At 35.4% G+C, this 22,417-nt stretch overlaps 1 protein-coding gene across 1 annotated transcript in view; it reads left to right on the forward strand.

Annotated features, from left to right (window-relative positions):
* C7H1orf87 (chromosome 7 C1orf87 homolog) overlaps positions 1–22,417 on the forward strand; it is an 89,680-nt gene that overhangs the window by 7,839 nt on the left and 59,424 nt on the right. The window contains 2 exon segments of the mRNA XM_074079599.1: positions 5,011–5,104; positions 5,107–5,235. Coding sequence (XP_073935700.1) covers positions 5,011–5,104; positions 5,107–5,235 — 223 coding nt within the window.

Consider the following 22,417-nt stretch of genomic DNA (forward strand, 5'->3'; position numbering starts at 1 on the left):
TACAAATTTTCAAAATACAAATTTTCTTGTTCTATTTCAGGAATTCCAGTATGGTAGGTTCAGAGTGATGCACGTAACTATTTTATCATCCAGCACCCTGCATGATTACATCAGGCAGTCTGAGTTTTAAAAGATGGGAGTCACTGCCATTTTCTCCAACAGCATGTCTATCATCTGATCTTGAATATTTTTCCTCCTATTTTCTCTTTCAACTGCTATGTTATATGTCAATTCTTTCCTAGAGTCATTTCTGTCTTCCTTAAACAGATTTGTTTTGAACTTTCCCTATGACTCTATATTTCTCTTCATATAAATTCTATTTTTAAATTATCACACTATAATTTTCTGTTTAAATGTCTGCTTCCCCTCCTAACTATGAGATCTTTATAAACAATACAATCTTAATGCATTGGGTAGACTGGATGCACACCATAGCCTCATTCAAGAAAGTAGCAATAAGCCAGGTGCTGGTGGCTCATATTTGTAATCCTAGCTACTAGGGGGTTAAAATCAGGAGGATCTTTGTTTGAGGCCAGCCGGTCAAATAGTTCCAGAGACTCCCATATCCAAAACAACCAGAGTAAAATGGAACAGAGGCATGGCTCAAGTGGTAGGGTGCTTGCTTTGCAAGCTCAAAGCCCTGAGTTCAAATCCCAATGTCCATAAAAAAGGTAGCAATATATGGATGAAAGATAGACTTATGAAAATGTCTGTTGTATGAACCTATCCATTGCTATAAAATTGCATGTAAATGAAGAAAGAATGCAGGACAGCAGATACATTGAGATATCATTTTTGTAAGTTAAAAGTAACTTATACAGATAGCAATTGCTGACCGAATAATTGCTGAGTGGTTACTAATTTTGTGGCAAAAATCATTAACTTGAGAAACCAGTATTATTCTGTAAAATACTGTAGTACAAATACCATGAAAAGTAAACTTAGATTATTTTCTTAACATCAGAATTTGGCTCAGTGTTATGAAGAAAGAAATGAGTATAACTCATTTGGGAATAATTTTGAGAATGTAATGAATTTCCTATCTCTGGGGAAGTACAAACCAAGACTGAATGGCCACTGAGGTATTCTGGAGAGATGAGGTTAAAAGATGAACTAGAAGCCTTTATAAATTATTTTTCATGAAAATTTGCTTAACATTTTAAAAAAGAAAGCAAATAAAAACTACAATATCTTTTTAATGCTATATGATTTGTAAATTATTGGCGTGAACTTGAAGAGCAAAGTCTTTGGAGCCAAGCAGACCTGGGTACAAGTCCTAGATTTCTACCTATACTAGTAGGGTAGGCAATTTAACCATCCTCTTTGATCATCCATTTTTCTCATCGGTACAATGGTGATAATAATACCTAATGTGTAGATTATAAAGATGACATGAAAGAACTTCTGTGTGGTGATTGACACATATAATCATTTATAATATATTACCTCCTATAATTGTAATGATGAATAAATTAATTATTTGGGCATAAGTTTGAGAACTAAATTTACATATTTTTAAGATCTTTCTGAAAATCAAATATATATTGTAATACACCATATGACTCCATTGCATTAAAAAAAAAAAACCTCACACTTTGTTCCAATAACATTTGATACATATGTTAACACAGACTTCACATTTCAGCTCCCCTGTGGTAAGGTTTTCAGTATATTCTCTTCCTGTTTCCTACTATATTTTCTTGTTTTTTTCTTTTTTAGAACAAAAAGTCTGGCTGTGTTGATGATCTCTTTGACTTCCAGATAAGACATGCTTTCATTTACTATCTGGCACATTCTAGGAATTTATTCCAGAGGGCTTAGGGCCTGTTAGTTGGCATACAGTTGGAAATTGGTGACATTGAGTGGCTGCCAAGGTTGGCAGACCTTTAGGATGGCATCTGTTGACCTTTTGCTGAGCCCTGTGGCTCCTCTATTTGAGATTTCATGTTCTCAGCAGGGGTATAATCTAAATCAAATGTGAGATCTGGTGAGGTGTAGTAACATGGGAGGTCGGGCCAATGGGGATCCCTACATTGCCTTGGGCAGATGATGCTATTACACACCCTTGCAATGCTTCTTTCTAATGTGGTAGAGAGTGGCACTAAAGGGCTGGTTTGTAGCAACAGCCTGGTGTGAGAGGGAACAATTGGACAGTTCCCCTCATTTATTTATCATTCAGGCACACTGTAATCCTCCCCAATTGCTCTCAGTTCCTGGATGACAGGAACCTCTTCCTGGCATCCCTGGGAGCCGCAGCTGAGGTCAGAAGTACATGTGAGGGAGCTAACTGTGTCTTGCTTCCAAGACACTATTGATGGCGTATTTTCCCTTTCTTTTGAAATGGCAAATTTCTATTTTCAGTAATGTAGGTAGCTAGCACACAAGCCTAGAAGAACTGTGAGTTTGTAACAACATAACAACAAATGTGTGTTGACAAATTGTTTGTGAGAACCACAGACACACGCTGTTTCTCAGCTGGAGAGTCATTTTCATGTTAATTTTTATCTTGCTATGTATTTTTTAAAAAACAGCTTTTACTTGAAACAGACTTAACAGGTTATTTTTGTGGCTGTTTTAAAAGACAGGCAGATAACTACGAATTTCTCAGGCAATTCTGTGCTGAGACTGCCCAGAACACTTAACTCTGACCCAGGACCATTTTTGCCTTCAAATCCCACATTTCCTGTTTTGGTTGCCCACTCTACTTTCTGCTCCTCACATAATCCTGAACTTCCATGAACTCTTGCCTGACTATACTGCCAATAAGATCTGAAGATGGGCAATGCACCAGGCCTAGATGAACCACACTGTCGGCCTTCTCTGTGTTCCAGGACCACCACTGGGCACAAAGAGTATCCACCTTCCCAAGTCAAGTCCACAAAAACCTGTGGTCACCAACATAACTAGCCAGCCACTTGTCTTATTTTTCTGACCAGCTCTCTCTTCCACTCTTCTTTTCAACTATTTCAAACCATCTGTTCTTAATTCAGACTTCATACCTCACCACTTTCCCCATGAGACCTAATATGTCACTTTACCTCATTATCAGAGAAAAAGTCCAAGCTGTCAGCAATTTGATTAACTTCTTGCCACTAAACACACAAATTTGCCTACAAACTCACCTAGCTCTCTACTGCCTTTCTTGGAGGTTTCTACCCTGCATCTGCCCTCCTTATGATGACATCACATTTCTCTTTGTCAGGGTTCATTACATTTCAGCAATGACATCTCCCTCTTATCTCCAGCTTTACTGGCTCTTCACCATTGGCATTTTACTGTGTTTGAGTCCCTACAATCTTCAAACATAATAAATAATAATAAAATAATAATAATAAAAGCCCTGTCTGGAACCTAACATTCCATGCCTGTTACCAGTTTCTCTCTCTCACCTCTTCCAGTCAAACTCCTCCACGGAGTTATGTTCCCTGTCTACAGTTTCTTGTCCCCTTCTTTCCTCTGCCCATTTCAGTCTAGTATTCACCTCTGTTATCTCATTGAAACTCCCTTCACTAAGATTCCTGTCAACATCCTTACAACTGAACCAAAAGATAAGTTTTCAGAACTTACCTTTCTCAGCAGAATTTGAAATTGTTTGTTCCCTCTTCCTGGAAATGTTTGTTTTTCTCCTAAGACCCTACTCTCCTAGTTTCTCTCTTTCTTACTAAGAATTTGTTTTTAATCATCTTTTAGGGCTCTTATTCCTTATGTAAATGTAGATTTCCATCAGTGTTCTTTCTTCTTTCTTCTTTTCTTCTCATGCTACCACTACCAATTGGATAACTATGACAGATGCACATATATTCCATGCATAGCCTATAGTTTGGCCTTATTCAGATCAAAAAGCATTAGAGCAACTATTTATGCTCAGATAATTGCCATGTTTTCTGCCGTATCAGTAATAACAGTAAAAACTTACAGAATACCTTTGAAATTAATTCTTTCTAATATAAAATAATATTTTCTCATACAGAAAATTTAGAATAATAATAGGATATAATAGGATATTACATATACCCCAATTTCTACTACTCAGAGGTACTTATTGTTGGCTTCTGCCTTAGTTTTTCTATGCTTCATATGGCCACACATTATATGCATGCATTTTACACAATTGAATGAACCATACTTTCACTTATTTTCATAATCAGACATTTATTTTGTCGTTAAGATTATTCACAACTATTTTAATGGCTCCACACATTCTATGATATGAATATAGAGGAACTATTCAGCACATTGACCCACTATTAAATACTTAAGAGTTTTACAATTTTATCTACTTTTTAAAAAAACAGATAAAATTACCTAACTCCTAAGATGTTTCATAAGGTCAACCACTTTAAAAATTATGTCTGTTTTTTAAGCATTCTCTTTGTGCATTTGAGTTTCTGATTTTCAAATTTTTCTATGCACAAAATGATGCCATGTTATTTGATGTATAAATCTAAAGTTACTAAACAAGGCTTACTTTTTGTTAATTTTTAAATTATTTATATTTTTTAGGTAATTCCTACAGACCTCTAACTTTTCTCTGTTTAATAGTAAACCTAAATGGAAGTTCACTAAGAGAATAAGAAGTCTGTATGTGCAGCAACTGAATAGAGACAGAGTGGAGTTGAACCTGACGAACTGTTTCAACTTTTTTCCCTTTCTAGTTACAAATGCTGAAAATGCCTGTTACACTTATAAGTAAGGAATGTAATAACCTTTAGGGTTCATTTATCACACTGTTGCATACTTATAATAAGTAAGGGTTTTGAACAGATGGATAGATTATCTTTATGAGTATGTAGAAGAGGGCAGAGGAAAGACAAAGCCCGAGAAGATAATGGCATGGGTTCTCTATGGTAAATGATCCAGAGACAAATAACCAATGTTTACTTCTACATTCCATGGTGCTGAGTTACCACTGTTCATGCTACTAGGGTAACACCTTGTGTTTCTCATGCCAAGCTAGTGCATGAAGAGTCTGCCCTGTGAGTAACAAAACACAAAATTGTTTCTTCCCAGCAAGCAAAATGAGAACCTGAAGGCAGAAACTCAAGCAGCACTCCAGAAACCCATGCATGATAATATAAAGCAGATGAACAAGGAGGGACCCACCAGTTCCCGCTGACCCCCCTTGACCAGCAAGCCATTGATAACCCAGATGACATGGAAGAGGGAAACCAGAAACCAGAAAGCCACCAGAAACACCTAACAGGAACATGCAGTTGCAGATCCCTGGATAACAAAGTGAGTAACAGAAACACCCAATATTCTTTTGGTAATTTACTAGGAAAATATTGATAAAAACACAAGTTTGTGCAAACACATACTTGCACAAATGGAACTTAATTTATTTTACATGAAGTAGAAGTTAGAAACAGTTCTTTTTTTTTCAGCATTTTAGTGGATTTTTTTTTCTTTTATTATTTATATGTGCATACAAGGCTTGGGTCATTTCTCCCCCCTACCCACAACCCCTCCCTTACCACCCACTCCGTCCCCTTCCTATTCCCCCCACCCCGTCCCCTCCCTATTCCCCCCACCCCCTCAATACCCAGCAGAAACTATTTTGCCCTTATTTCTAATTTTGTTGTAGAGAGAGTATAAGCAATAATAGGAAGGAACAAGGGTTTTTGCTGGTTGAGATAAGGATAGCTATACAGGGAGTTGACTCACATTAATTTCCTGTGTGTGTGTGTTACCTTCTAGGTTAATAAAGAAATGGGCAAGTGAACTAAACAGAACTTTCTCAAAAGAAGAAATTCAAGTGGCCAAAAAACACATGAAAAAATGCTCACCATCTCTAGCAATAAAGGAAATGCAAATTAAAACCACATTAAGATTCCACCTCACCCCTGTTAGAATAGCCATCATCAGCAACACCACCAACAACAGGTGTTGGCGAGGATGTGGGGAAAAAGGAACCCTCTTACACTGTTGGTGGGAATGTAAACTAGTACAACCACTCTGGAAAAAAATTTGGAGGCTACTTAAAAAGGCAGACATTGATCTACCATTTGATCCAGCAATACCACTCTTGGGGATATACCCAAATGACTGTGACACAGGTTACTCCAGAGGCACCTGCACACCCATGTTTATTTCGGCACTAGTCACTATAGCCAAAATATGGAAACAGCCAAGATGCCCCACCACTGACGAATGGATTAAGAAAATGTGGTATCTATACACAATGGAATTCTATGCAGCCATGAAGAAGAACGAAATGTTATCATTCGCTGATAAATGGATGGAATTTAGAACATCATTCTGAGTGAGGTTAGCTTGGCCCAAAAGACCAAAAACCATATGTTCTCCCTCATGTGTGGACAATAGATCAAGGGCAAACACAACAATGGGATTGGACTTTGAGCACATGATAAAAGCGAGAGCACACAAGGGAGGGGTGAGGATAGGTAAGAAACCTAAAAAATTAGCTAGCATTTGTTGCCCTTAATGAAGAGAAACTAAAGCAGATACCTTAAAAGCAACTGAGGCCAATAGGAAAAGGGGACCAGGAACTAGAGAAACAGTTCTTTTTTTATCTGAAATGAATTTCAAGATCATTTTATACATTTCATCTTTGATGATCACCCCTTAAGTTGGTAATCTTACACTGCCTATGGCTGATTCTGTGATACTCAGTAGTAAATACAGTGATTAATTGTCATTATCCATGCAAAGGTCCAGCTGTTGGAGGATGGTCTGCTTTCATATTATAGAAAGAAATAATTTATTTTCAAAGTCAATGTAATCATGTCTAAATATCAAAAAATTACAGACCTCAAACTGTCTTAATAGAAATATATATCACTATCCTCTGTTAACAATCAAACAAACAATCCATAACAAACTGGCTTGATAATGATGAATCTAAGTGATTAGTAATTTGTAATTAAAAAGCAAGTGTAGCAGCAATTGGAAACTGGATCTGAATCAAGACAAAACTAATGATTCATTGATAACAAAGTACCATTTCCAAAAATTGCTGAAATTGCAATTAAACAGATACATAGAGTAGGAGTTTTGCAATGCTGCCAAGCATTAAGTGACAGCCAGATATTTTAGTAGAATACTGATTAAAGTCTGCAGCAAACTCAAACATAACTATTTTTAGTTTTTAGTTTTAATAGCCCTTTTTAAATCACTGAGATGCTAGCCAGTCTTCAGTGATAGAGAAAATGAATGCTTATGGATTTGTGATCTTTTGTTCATAAGAACCACATAAAGAATTACAAATTTGGAGTGATTGACAGTCCACCAATGGCCTTCAGACTATACTCTGTAAGGTCTAGTTGAACAATGAAGTCCATTTATAAAAGTGACTTGGCTAGTATTCGTTGCATACCCTAGACTGGAATATAGGTACCCTACTCTCTATTTATTATGTCATTTGGCTTTAAATAGATTAGTTCTTGAATTTGGTGCCTGTTTAGAGCAGAAGAGAATGAATTTTCAGAAGTGAAATATTCTATTATGCACTTATAAAGACCTCTGAGTTTCACCCTAATTTCTTGTTAATTTTGTCACTCCCTAAGGATGACTTTGGTAATATTACAGTTAAAAATCACTTTATTACTGAGTTGTAGATTTCAGGTAAATTTTATTATTTGCTCTTTGAAATTAGTACTGTGAGGTAGGTGCCACTGTTACTTGTGTTACCAGGTATAGATGATAAACCTGAAGCTCAGAAATGTTAAAATGATTCTTAAGTGTGCACATAAGATGATGTTTACCTAGAATTTATTTCTTATTATTATCCCTTACTTACATTTTAAATGTATATTTCTAATTATAAAATTATAAGAAAATAAAACTCAACCAAAGAAAACTAATGGTCTTCTTTTTTCCTTCTTTCCTCCATGAATAGATATAGAATGAGAATCGTTACGTATGCATTCTTGTTATCCTATTTGATTCACTTTATGTCAAGAATTCTCCCTTGGACATGAAAAAACTTCATCTTTTGCACATCTTTAATGGCTCTATGAAGAGTCATATTCAGAGATAACAGTTAGCATTTACCATGTGCCAAGCACTAGTCTAAGTTCCTGATATACATTAACTAATTTACTATTCCCAAGCACCTAAAGAGGTAGGAACTTTTTCAGTTCATGGATAGGAATACTGAGAAACAAAGAGATCAGTTGTTTTGCCAAGGTCATAAGGCTGAAAAGTGGCAAAGCCACAACTGAAGCCCAAGTTCTATGTCCTAAATCACAGATCTGCATCTGTTCCTTTGTATTGGATATAACATGGCTCATTTGACAAAATCTTCATAGGCATTTGAGACAATTCTAGTTTTCCTCTTATAAATGGAAATCTGCTTCTTGACACTCCTCTTAATACATCCAGCTGCCCATCCTGCTATAGACTCATCATTAGCATGAGTAGGATACTCACTGAGTGAGCAGTCTTTGGGCTTCCTTAATCTGGGAATCTTTGCTGTTTCTATGATACTAGAGAAAACTGACTTGTTCCTCCTCCCCCAGAACTCAGGGGTTTGTGGGAAGCTCAGCAGGGCTGACACCCAGCCACCAAACACAGGAAGGCCTCGTGGGAGGTGTGGGGACTGACTAATTGGTTTTGTCTGCCAGGCAGGCTTGTAATGCTGGCCTGCCAGATGGCAGCCACAGTTGCCTGGTACAGAGACCCTCATTACCACCTTGACTAAGTGGTAAATGGAATCCTGCTGCAGTTATAGAAGCAAACCAATCAGAACTCCTTCTAGATCTTTATCATTCACACATAGATGAAAATAAGCTTTCCTGCCTGGGACATAACAGGCAATCTGGACAGGCTGAATTTGCTCCAAAAGAGAAGTTGCTGATGAAGATTGAGCTAACATGAGTGAGGAAGGGCAAGTGTGAAATAATAGATTAAGTTCAGAGAATATCATTGGTAAGAGGTAAGTGAAACTGAAAATGTTACAAGAATCCATTGTTTTGTGTACTTGAGAACGATAAAATTTCTTAGAAATCAATAAGTATAAATATAAAGAAAGAGAGGAAAAGGATTTGTCTAAGTTCTCACAAGAAGAGAGCTTGTTTCTTTTGCCCACCAGCCCTAAAATCTTTTCCCTACAAATTCTGCTTCTTATGGCTAATTCCCTGAAAATGTATATTTTGCTTTTTAGAAACATTAGCTCTGCCTTCTCTCAGAAAAAAGTTAAAAGGAATGTGTGGCTAGCAACAAACTCAGTGGCATAATTTCAAAGGTAAAATTAGACTTCTTTTTGCATCTGGCAGCAAGAAAATAAAAGAACAAGTGCTTTCTTTTTTATAAGTATCACTGTTGATTGATAAGATTTACTTTTAAAAGTCCTTTTGCATAGTTTTTTTTTTTTCTCACTGTCCACAGTATCCCTGTGAGGTAAGTAGAAGCACATGATATTATCCTCATTGTATAGATGAATAGACAGATGCCATGGGCCTTCCGACTAGGTTGTATATTCACACCTCAAATTGAACTTGTTCAAAGCAGAATTTTTGGTCCTGCTCTTCTTCTGAGGCCTATATTTCACAGAATGATCTCATTGTTTTTCTAGTTGTACTAGCAAGAAAGCTGGGCATGCTTTCCTGCTCTTTGTCCCTAACTCTGATGCCCATCCAATCACTGAGTCCTTTAAATTATTCCTCCTGTTTCTCAAAATGTCTGCTTTCATTTCTTCTGCTATTACCCTAGTGAGAGGACCATTCGATTTCACCAGATTTAATGATCTTTGAACTGACTTTCCTATATTAACTTCCCTCTCTGTATTAGACAGCTATTGTAATAAATACTTCTGTGTAACAAATCACCCAGCACTCAGTGGTTTACAGCAATATTTTTATATGCTCACACCTATAGATATGAACTAAGAAAGCTTTTACTGATAGAAGTTTGGTTTTGTCAGTACTTCGTTCCAAACTATAGATTTGGTTCAAGTCTGCTCTGGTTTTCATACTCTGAATCCAACTTGGTTCCTCAAGGTATGGTCTTCTGTTGATGGGAATACTTCAAGTTCAGCTACACAAGTAGATTTTAAGTATTGTGTCATGCCCACTATCATCCCACTGGCTACTGCAATCCACCTCTTTTAAGAAGAACTTTGAAACCATTGACCAGGTGTAGCATCTGTTTAAAACAGCTAAAACCCATTGTTAAATCCTCATTTCCCTAGTATAAAATTCAAACTTGTTGACTGACCCTTCCAGCCACTCTGTCATTCTACATTCTTCTCATGCCCACCTTTCACTAAAACTGTAATTCCATTCCACGAATAGAGTTCTGTTCCCATTTACCTCCCATCCTTTCCTCATGCTATTTCTTCTGTGTGAAATTTTCTTCCCTCCATCTTTATTTGATTAACTCGTAAATATATTTAAGGTCTCAGATTAAATATGACTCCACCAAGAAATGTTGTTGTCTGAATCCCAAGAGCAAGCAAAGTGCCTTTCCTAATGTGCTTCTAAATGAATCTGTGCATACATCTGCAGCTGATGTTGTCATGCTATTAAAATACACTATTTCCTTATCTGTCACCTTCCACAAGTCTATAAGCAACCTGAGAGTAAGAATTGTGCCTTGTTGATTTTTATTTCCAAAAATACTTCTGTGTTTTACCCAAAGCCAAAATCTAATTTAATGGTGAAACGTTAGAGGCATTCCTATTAGAATCTAGAAGTCTAGAGTATCCATTAACTCCCAAGGTTTTTTGTAATAGACTGTAGGTATTAGCCAATGCAATAAAACAAGAAAGAAATTATATGTGTAATACTTAGAAAAGAAGAGATGAGACAGATTCATTATCCTCATCTGATAAGACTAGATATCTAAAATCTCAAGATGGTGAATGGAAAAACAACTAAAATGATAAGAGAATTTGGCAAATCAGAAAATTCTTACATCAGTAGCACAGATCAATGGGCTTCAGAGCTCATTAGAAAATGAAGTGGATGAGCAGACACCACTTAAATAGCAAATAAGTGTATAACCAAATTGACTAAATAAATGATCAACTGCCAAGGAATAAACTTAACAAGAAATGTCTAAACATTTATGAGAAAAATGGAAATGCATGCTATATTCTTGAACAGAAGATGTTAACATCATCAAGACATAAATCCTTCCTGAGGGAATTTATAAATTTGATGAGATTCCAACAAAAATAGTATTAGATTTTTGTTTTGCATTGGAACTAGCCAGATTGATTATAAAATTAATCTGATAAAACAAAACAGCAAGAGTAGTCAGGAAACTTGAAAAGAAGAGGAATGGTATGGGTAGTAGGTAATATGCCACTACTGGATGTTAAAATATAAAGTCTCTATATTTAAAATAGAGTTGTTTGCCCAATGAAGAAATGGGCAAATGAATTGAACAGATCTTTTCCAAAGGAAGAAGTATAAATGACCACAACACACATGAAAAAATGCTCAGCATCCCCACCCATAAAGGAAATCCAAATCAAAACCATATTAAGATTCTACCTCACTTCTGTTAGAATAGCTACTATCAAGAACACAAGCCACCAATGTTGATGAGGATGTAGGGAAAAAGGAACCCTCATTGACTATTGGTTGGTATGTAAATTAGTATAACCACTATGGAAAACAGTATGGAGGCTCCTCAAAAAACTAAAAATAGAACTGCCACATGATCCAGCAATACTACTCCTAGGTATATACCTGAACGAATGTAAGTCAGGTTACAATAAAGACATGTGCACTCTCATGCTTGCTGCAGCATTATTCACAATAGCCAATCCATGGAAACAACCAAGATGCTACACAACTGATGAATGTATTAAGAAAATGTTATATTTATGTACAATGGGATTTTATTCAGCCATTAAAAAAATGAAATTTTTCTGCTTGCAGGTATATGGATAGAACTGGCAAACATCATCTGAAGTGAAATTAGCCAGGTTCTGAAAGCCAAAGGCCATATGTTTTCTCTCATATGTGGAATATAGGACCAATACAAATGTAAGCAAAATTTTATATACAAATACATACATAGCATGTATCCAAAGGTTGGACTGGTAGAGGAGACCAAGGGAGGAAATAAGAAGGAAAGAAAACAAATGATAATGGAATACATCACATCTGTATAGGAATAAGATACAACAAAACATACTGAAAATTGTTTAACAACATAGGATGGGGGAAGGGTGAGAAATGCAGTGGAGGGGATTACATTGATTTAAGCATAATGCATGTACAGGTATAATATCAGGGCAAAAATCCCACTGAACAATAAACAGACACTTAAACAACAAAGAACAAGGTTTAAAAACAGGTCATGAGGTGGGGATGGGGTACACTAACAAGAAGGGGAGGATAAAAGAAGGAAGTAAAGAAGGTGAATATGTACCTTCTATATCAGAATGAATATAGAATATTTAAACTTGTTGAAATCACCATAAGAGGGTAGAAAGGAGAAAATTAATGTGTATGCGGGGAGGGATGAACCAATTTGGGATGTAATATATATATATATACGTGGAAATGTCATAATGAAACTTACTGTCTTAAACAAAAAAAGACAGAAATATCTTTTTTTTTCAAAAATGAAGGACAAACAAGTAAAATGGTACTGTCTGGGGATTGGTACCAATTGGACAGGGGAGGATATAAGGAAGGGGTGAAGGACGGTGCATATGATGGAAATACTATGTACTCATGTATGAAAATGAAAAATGAGACCTGCTGACACTGTTCTAAGAAGGGTGGAGGGAAGAATAAAAGATAATGATGAGAGGGCAAATTTGACTAAGATATATTGTAAGCACTTTTGTAAATGTCACAATGTACCCCAGAACAACAATATGAAAATAAAAATTTTAATTAAAAATTAAAAATAAATAACATTTAAAACATAAAAGATTTATTTGGACACATAAATAAATAAAAGACCAATGGAATTGTAAATAAAACTCCAGAAATAGATCAAGTGGTATATTGTAATTTTTTGTGTGATAAAGTCTACATCACAAATGAATATGAAAAAGATAGACTTTTTAATTGATGATACTGGAATTATTCACTAGCCATACAGAAATTTAAAATTGAATCTGTTTCACAAATACCATCGTGCATATAGAATGTATATTAGGATATATTCCAAATGGATCAAACATAAATACACAGTACAAGTAAATACGGGTGATTTCCTCTATCATAGTTAAGAAAGGGGAAGCTTTCTTAACTATGAATCAGAATGCACATATAATAAAAAAAAAGAGTGCCAATGTTCCCATGCGTATGTGGATAGGAAAACTATAAGCAGAGTACACAAAAACCTGACAAACTGGGGGGAGTGGAAATCTGCAAATTTATAATACACAAATATATCCTAAACCTATAGAATCTTCTAAAAATGTAGAAGTAAATGGACAGTGAACAATTAGAAGATGGGCAAATGTGAATAGTTTGCTGAAATATAAATTTAAATGTTTCTTAAACATACAAAAAGATACAGCCTTACTCTTAGTAAAATAATGTAAATTGATTTTAATTCTATCCTGGGACACAATTTCTCATTGGCAAAATTCAGTAAATTGGCAACATATATTGGCAAAATTCAGAAAATTGATGTTAGTTTGTGGGAAGGTTATGGGGTAACAGATACATTGCTACAATGATAGGAGAAATTTAGAATGAACAACCACTTTGCAAGGAAATTTGAAAATAATTCCCAGCACTTCATGCATATTTATTTTTTGACATAAAAATCCCATTTTTAGAAAATCTGTTTTAAAGATAGACTGGAAAATTATTCAAAGATTCATGCAGAATATAGCCATGGAGACATTACTTCTTGCACCCCCACAAAAAACTACAAATGACCTAAATATCCATTGATAAGGAATTAGGGACTGGCTACTAAACCAAGATGCATCATACATGGAGTACTATGAAACTATAAAAAGAAATGAAGAATTTCTCTCTATCTATATATATGAATATTACAAATATATGAGTGTTACTATATATTTGTGATGAATATTACTAAGCACTTCTTTTTGGAATAATCAAGTAATATTAATTGGCTATGAGGAAGGTAGAGAAAAGTCTATAGATTATATTACCAGGTTCTATCTATTTTTTATATCATCTACTTATCTCTTCATTTTGCAAAATGAAGGAATAAAGAGTTTTGAAAAAATGATTAAGTGGACAGATAGAATATGATGTTCCTTAGCAAAAATAGAAACCACACTTTGTGAATACATCTTGTTTTGTATATTTGGCCTGGGAAAGACATAACTGTTTTACATAATTATGAAAAAAATTTAAATGATAAGAAAATCAAAGCTAAGGATAAGAAACAAAATAAAATAAATTGGCTTAGTTGTCTACAGCTGCATAACAAATTGTCCCAAACTTACCACTTCAATCACTATATGTGTATTTTGTCACACTGTTTTTGAGGGGTAAGAATCCATACGCAATTTAGATGAGTGATTCTAGCTCAAATTCACCATAAATTCATTCCAGATGTCTCCTGGGGAGTCAGGCAGTCTCATGAAGTCTTGACCAGAGTAGAAGAGGATCCAACTTCACTCATGTGGCTAAGGACAGAAGCTTCAGTTCCTTGCTTAATGTGGATAGTCATCTCACATTTTCTCCATTTGGGACCTCTTTAGGACTTCTTGTGACCAAATAGAGGGCCTCTGAAAGAATGAGTGGCCCAAAAGAGAAGAAGAGAAAGGAGATGGTATACACAACCAAATCGAAAGCCAAAACATCTTTTATAACCTTACTCTCAGAAGTGACATGTGTTATCACTTCTTCAATGTTCTACTGATCACATAGACTAATTCTAATTAAATGGTAGGGGACGGAGGATATTACTGAGGACATGAATCCAGGAGACAGAGATCACTGGGACTACTGTCTCCACATGAAGCTATCTCTTAATTGGCAGTAAAACCAAACAAACAAGATAGAACTATTGTAAATGACTGTGTGCTCCTAGGGTGATATATATTCTAAGATTTTTTTTTTTTTTTTGCTGTACTGGAGTTTGAACTCAAAGACTTTAACTTGCTAGGCAAGAACTCTGCAACTAGAGTCACATGCCAATACTGCTGACTTTGTTATTTTTCACAGTCTTGCATTTTTGTCCCAGCCAGCCTCAAACCATGATCTTTACAACTACACTTTCACATAGCTGGGATTACAGGATTGTACCTGCATAATTGACTATGGAAAATATTTTTTTCAAAATATTTCAATAGCTATTGTATTGATATTGTTATTCTGTATATGCATATGTTATAAGATAAAATGAGTCACTATCTTGATTTTTTAGAGTTTTTGGTATAGAAATGAAATAAAGATATAATTTTGATAAGTTAGGTAGAACTCCTAAAGTCCTACATTTGCAAATATCAGTATAAACTCTTTAAAAACATGTATTCTGTAGCACTATCTTCTTACAACACTTAGGAATAATTACCAGCCCCATAGCAAAGAGCACCTTAGCACTTACATTGTTTTCAAAAAGATATGAAGGCTGATTCTAGCTTGGCATTTGGATCTTCTTCTACCAAAACAATAACAATAACAAACATCTTTCAAGAGTGATCAAAAAGTCTCAGGATCTAACTTAGAGGCTCCCACTAGTCAAAACTTGTGCAATGTAGATATCAATAAAAATGGTGCTAGCAATAGATTAAAACACATTAATCATATTTGGACCTCCTCATTTGGGTTTAAAAAACCAAACCAAAACAAGACCCTTTGATCATCTCTAAAGAATTCTAAGGAACAAATTCTATTTTAAAAACAGGTAAATAAAGAAATTAAAGTTGTATTCAGTCTACTTTTTCCTGTGAAAAGCTGTTAGCTTAATAGTTGATGAATGGGAGTTTCTCTTTAGAGAAACATTCCTGTTAATACATGGAAGTTAAGGATAAGGTAAGAATTTAATTTGCAAAACCATAATTTAAAAAGTGGATTTAAGCAATAAGCATCAGTGCTTGTGAATATGACAAAAAGAAAGTCAACCATGGAATTTGCTTCTATGGGAAAATATACCACTTTTGAAAAAAATATTGGTTAAAAGAAAATTGAACTTGAATATGATCAAGACTCTAAATCTAACTGCCATTTTATAGTATGTGCATGCTAAATCTTGTTAACAGATTAGGGATTTAAGAAAAAAAATCTGGACGATGTAAAACTTTATTGAGCAGAAAATACAGTTTCTTTAACAAATAAATTGCAAAGAAGAAAAATTGCAAAAAAAGAAAGAAGAATGGGAAAAACTAGAAATATAAACAGATGCAGAAGTATCAGTCAATTACAATATATGGGTATCATCTGGTTTTTGTTTCTAATACACAAATTACAGTATGAGATCTATCAGATAACTGGGTTTGAGCACAGCCTAGATATATGATGACATTAAAGAGTACTGTTCATATCAGAAAGATCATTCACCACGACCAAGTCCGCTACATCCCAGTGATGCAGGGGTAGTTCAACATATGCAAATCTATAAATGTAATACAGCACTTTCACAGAAGCAAAGACAAAAACCACTTGATCATCTCAGTAGATGCAGAAAAAGCCTTCGAAAGATCCAACACTACTTCATGATAAAAGCTCTAAAAACTAGGAATAGAAGGAAAATACCTAAAGATTCTAAAGGCTGTATATGACAAACCTACAGCCAACATCATACTTAATGGTGAAAAACTAAAACCATTTCCTCTAAAATTAGGAATGAGACAAGGGTGCCCACTATCCCCACTCTTATTCAACATAGTCCTGGAATTCCAAGCCAGAGCAATTAGGCAAGAAGAAGAAATAAAAGGAATACAAATAGGCAAAGAAACTGTCAAAATATCCTTATTTGCAGACAATATGATGCTATACTTTAAGGACCCAAAAAACCTACCCAAAAGCTCCTAGACACCATAAACAGCTACAGCAAGGTGGCAGGATACAAAATCAACCTACAAAAATCATTATCATTTCTATACAACAATAACAAACTGAAAAAGAATATATGGAAACAATTCCATTTACAATAGCCTCAAAAAAAAAAAACAAATACCTAGGAGTAAACAAAGGATGTGAATGACCTCTACAAGGAGAACTACAAACCCCTGAAGAAAGAGATTGAGGAAGACTACAGAAGGTGGAGCTATCTCCCATGCTCACAGATTGGTAGAATCAACATAGTAAAAATGGCTATACTATCAAAATCAATCTACATGTTTAATGTAATTCCCATCAAAATCCCAATGATATTCATCACAGAGATTGAAAAATCTACCCTAAAGTTCAAGAAACTGCAAATAGTCAAGGCAATACTCAGCAAAAAGAGCAATGCTGGAGGTATCACAATACCTGACTTCAAACTATATTACAAAGCAATAGGAGTAAAAACAGCATGGTACTGGCACAAGAACAGACATGAAGACCAGTGGAACAGAATAAAGGATCCAGATATGAATCCAAACAGCTATGCCCACCTCATTTTTGACAAAGCACCAAAAATATACAATGAAGAAAAACAGCCTCTTCAACAAATGTTACTGGGAAAAATGGTATCCGTCTGCAAAAAACTGAAACTAGATCCGTGTCTATCACCCTGTACTAGTATCAACTCAAAATGGATCAAGAACCTTAATATCAGACCTGAAACTCTGAAGTTAGTACAAGAAAAAGCAGGGAATACTCTGGAAGTAATAGGTATAGGCAAGGACTTCCTCAAAAGAACTCCAGCAGCTCAGCAACTAAGAGAAAGGGTGGACAAATGGGACTTCTTAAAATTTAAAAGCTTCTGCACAACAAAAGAAAAGGTCTTTAAAATGAAGAGACCACCCACAGAGTGGGAGAAAATATTTGCCAGCTATATATCAGACAAAGGATTGATAACTAGAATATACTGGGAACTTAAAAAAACTAAACTCTTCCAAAATCAATGAACCAATAAAGAAATGGGCAACTGAACTAAACAGAATTTTCTCAAAAGAAGAAATTCAAATGGCAAAAAAACACATGAAAAAATGCTCACCATCTCTAGCCATAAAGGAAATGCAAATCAAAACCACACTAAGATTCTACCTCACTCCTGTTAGAATAGCCATGATCAAAAACACCAACAACAGGTGTTGGCAAGGATGTGGAGAAAAAGAAACCCTTGTACAATGCTGGAATGCAAGCTAGAGCAACCACTCTGGAAAAAAAATATGGAGGCATCTTAAAAATTTAAACATAGATCTGCCATACAATCCAGCAATCCCACTCTTGGGGATATACCCAAAGGAATGCGACACACGTTACTCCAGTGGCATCTGTACACCCATGTTTATTGCAGTGCTATTTACAATAGCCAAGTTATGGAAACAGCCAAGATGCCTCAGTACTGATGAATGGATTAAGAAAATGTGGTATTTATACACAATGGAAGTTTACTCAGCCATGAAGAAGAATGAAATCCCATCATTCACAAGTAAATGGATGGAACTGGAGAACATCATCCTGAGTGAGGTTAACCAGGCTCAGAAGACCAAAAATTGTATGCTCTCCCTCATATGTGTATTTCAGATCTAGGGCAAATACAGCAATGTTGTAGGACTTGGGTCACATGCTAAAGGGAGAGCATATATGAGAGGTATGGGGATAGGTAGGAAACCCAAAATATGACAGTGTTTGATGTCCCCACTCCAGAGGAACTAATACAGAAACCTTAAAGCAACAGAGGTCAGTATGGGAAGGGGATCAGGAACTAGTGAAAAGGTCAGGTAGAGATGAATCAACTTGGGTTGTAACACATTTGTACATGGAAGCAATGCTAGGAATCTCTCTGTATAGCTATCCTTATCTCAACTAGCAAAAACGCGTTGTCTTTCTTATTGCTTATGTCTTCTCTTCAACAAAATTAGAGATAAGGGCAGAGCAGGTTCTGCCTGGAAGCAAGGAGGGGTGGGAGGGAGAGGGATGGGGCAGGGAGCAGAAAGGGGGAATGGCCCAATGTATACACATGTGGATAAATGAATAAAAAATGTTTTTAAAAAAAACTATCAACATCAAAACAGACAAATAGAAAATTGAAAAAAAACAAGAATATTGTTAATAATAATGAATTTTTTTCACTCCCTCTATTACTCCTTTCTTATAATGAATTTTTAAAGTATGATGTTATTGTGGTTTTGTTTAAAAGGAGTCTCTTACCCTTAGGGCAATGGTTCTCAAACCTTAGTGTACATTAGAATTAATGGAGAGTATTGAATCACAGAACTCCAGGCTCCATCCTTAGAGCTTTTATTTGGTTAGTTTGGGTGGATCTTATTTCTCCCAAGTTCTCAAGTGAAGCTGAGACTTCTGGACCAAGGGCTAAATTTTGAGAACTGCTCTATAGATGCATGCTGAAATAATCTGCATGGATTAACTGACTGGCTCCACTTCATCTCTGGTATGTGCATGTATGTGTGTAATTTGGGTATAAATAAAACAATATTTGGTGAGTCTATAGAGTTTCATTATAATACTTTCTCTACCTATGCTTGTGTTTGAAGTTTCCAAAATTAAAAGTTAAAAGATAAAATATAATTTTTATAAATAAAATATTCAAATGATCAATATTAATATCAGTTGTATTAATTTGTTTACAGCAAATATGAAAATCATATATTGTATATCATATCAATTTGGAAATATTACTTTTCAGTTCTATAATTTTTAAGAATTCATATCAAATGTTTTACAGGCTCTGTTCTCATGGTTGTCTTCATTATTATATGAGTCCTCTCAGAGCCATTTACCAACATTGTAGTACACATCAAGACATTGGTCTAAGTAGTTTAAGAAACAAGAATTTCCAAATCTGTATTTGATGCTCTGTCTGGGAATTTTCCCCCAAGCCACAGCTATGCATCACACAATACTAAGAAGATGATGTGCTCACTTGTCTTGGAGGGGAGTGTTCATAACTTCTACAATGTAAGCACTTAAACATTGTTTTACTCCCCGGCAATATTTAAAAGACTTGCTTAGTTTTCCAACACTTATAAGTTCTGGTACCCAAGAAGAGTTTCTTAATGTGTGTTAAGTTGCTATGCTTCATTTGTCCCAATTCTTTTAGACAAACACCACACAATTAGCATTGATCAAAGTCACTTCAGGCTATCCTGTCATCCATCCAAGCAGTACTTTGTGATTCAAGTAAACCAAATGAGACAGACCTGTATATCAGAGATTTGTGAGTGCACAGTAATTCTCAAGGTCAGAAACTTGGTGAATCTTGAACAGAATTTTCCATTTTACCTTTTTTTTTTTTTAACTTTTGGGGACATTCTTTGAATGTCTTTTGAAAAGTTACATCCCAGACTAGGGTAATTTATATCAGTTAAAGGAAGAAATCTGAAGTCCAGCACACAGGGGGGCCTGAATCACTGCACCAGTGGCCCATCACCATTCCATGACACTGTTTCTCTATTCACTCAGCAGATTCAGTGCTGCGTTTAATGCTGGAGAGTCAGCAGAATACAAGACAGAGCCCTGGCCTATACAGAGATCATATCACCGAAGGGAGATATAGAATATAATAAATATAAAGAGTATAGTTTTAGAAGCTATATAAAACATTTAAAATACGTTAGTACCTACTCAGCATGACATTCTGGGGGTGCAATATATTTTCCCTTTTCTTTGGGTAAAGCCACAAAATTTAATCTATGATGTCCAGGCCAAAAGACCTGTGAGGGCAGGAATCACACATGCTTTGTTCACCTGTATCTGTAGTGTTGAAGATAAAGGAACTCAATAAATTTTGATGTTTAAATGAGAGCCACAAAGACCAAAAAACACCTTGACTCCATTGGAGTGATAAAGTACAGACATGTCTCTTTATCTGCTGATTGTTGGTGCCAGGACCCTGAAGGATACCAAAATCCAAGGATACTCAAGTCTTTTACATAAAATGTAAAAAAAAAAATGTAAAAATGTAAAAAAAAAAAGATGTGAGACATCCTCACATCTTCTGATATATTTTAAATCATCTCTACATTACTTGCAATATCTCTTATAATGCAGATGCTATGCAAATAGTGTTGTATTATATTGATTAGCAAATGACAAGAAAGATGTCTGTATTGTTCAGTATTGATACAATCTTTTTTCAAATATTTTCTATCTGATATTTGTTGAATCTGAGGACATGGAAGTTGTGGATACAAGAAGGCCAACTGCACATATATAAATCTGAACATGGAAATATTTTGTTACAAATAATTAACAAGAAACATTATGCTGATAACAATATGACTGAAGCATCTAACCAAATATAGTGAAATTGCTCTGGATTCTAAATGTTACATCTCTCTCATCCTAGGGTAGTAGTAAAAAACATGATTCAAATCTTATCTGCACAATTTACTGGGAAGGTAATTTCAGATAAGACTTATCTATTTATTGCTGTACTAAAAACATTTCTATGGCTCCCCATTGCCCTCAGATAAAGATAGATGCTAACAAGTCTTAAAGATAATTCATGGTCTTCCTCCTGTTTCCCTCTCTAACTTTATATTTTCATTTCTCAAAGGTTTAATTATTCTCTGAAAGCATCCATCTCTCTCACTAACACACATGCATACACCTTTGAAGTTTTTTATATCCAATTCACTTTTCCTGTCATCATCTTTCTTCTCTTCTCCTCCTCCCTGCCTATTTGTTAGGCTATCCACATCTACTTCTCTTTTAAGCCTAGACTATATGTCATTGCTTCTAGACTTGGCTAGGTAGATCCATGGATCATTCCAATAGTGACCCTTCCCACACCATACGGTACAATCATGGCTGCTCACTGTGCTTCTGCTTTCTGCAAGCTCAGAGATCAGGGGTCAAATCTGGTGTTTTCACTCGAGGGGCTGTCACAGAGGCTGGCCCAGATTAAGAAAGCCATAAGTATTTCTTAAATGAATTTATAAAGTTACTTAACTTCTGTCAGCCTCCGCTTTCCAAATGTAAATAGGAGCTTATACAATCTACCTCATAAGGTTGTTGCAAGAATTAACTTGAATGATATATACAAAAGCCCCAATATGTGCATTGTACAGTGTATATGTCACAAAAATAACTATTTAAATGTATATTCTAGAACTCTCTCCCACTCATGCCTGCTCTAGAGAGCTTTTTTTTTTTCTTAAAATGCTTCATCACTATAAAACACTTGTAGGTTGCTTTCCATACTGACAGGTTATTCAACATGAGTATCAGTTTAGTGCATACACCTCAGTTTTCATAGGCCTGATCATGTTTTCTTCCAGTTACTTGATACTATAAATATATAGGGGTCTCAATTTTTACCTAGGATTTTGTTTTAATCAGATATAATAAAACAATGGTCATGATGACAATTGCCTTTGGACAAAGAGCTGTTTACATTTCCTGAGAGGAGACATGCTATCCCACACAGGAACACATGG

The sequence above is a fragment of the Castor canadensis genome, chromosome 7, assembly GCF_047511655.1.
Source record: "Castor canadensis chromosome 7, mCasCan1.hap1v2, whole genome shotgun sequence".
In the NCBI taxonomy this organism is placed as follows: Eukaryota; Metazoa; Chordata; class Mammalia; order Rodentia; family Castoridae; genus Castor; species Castor canadensis.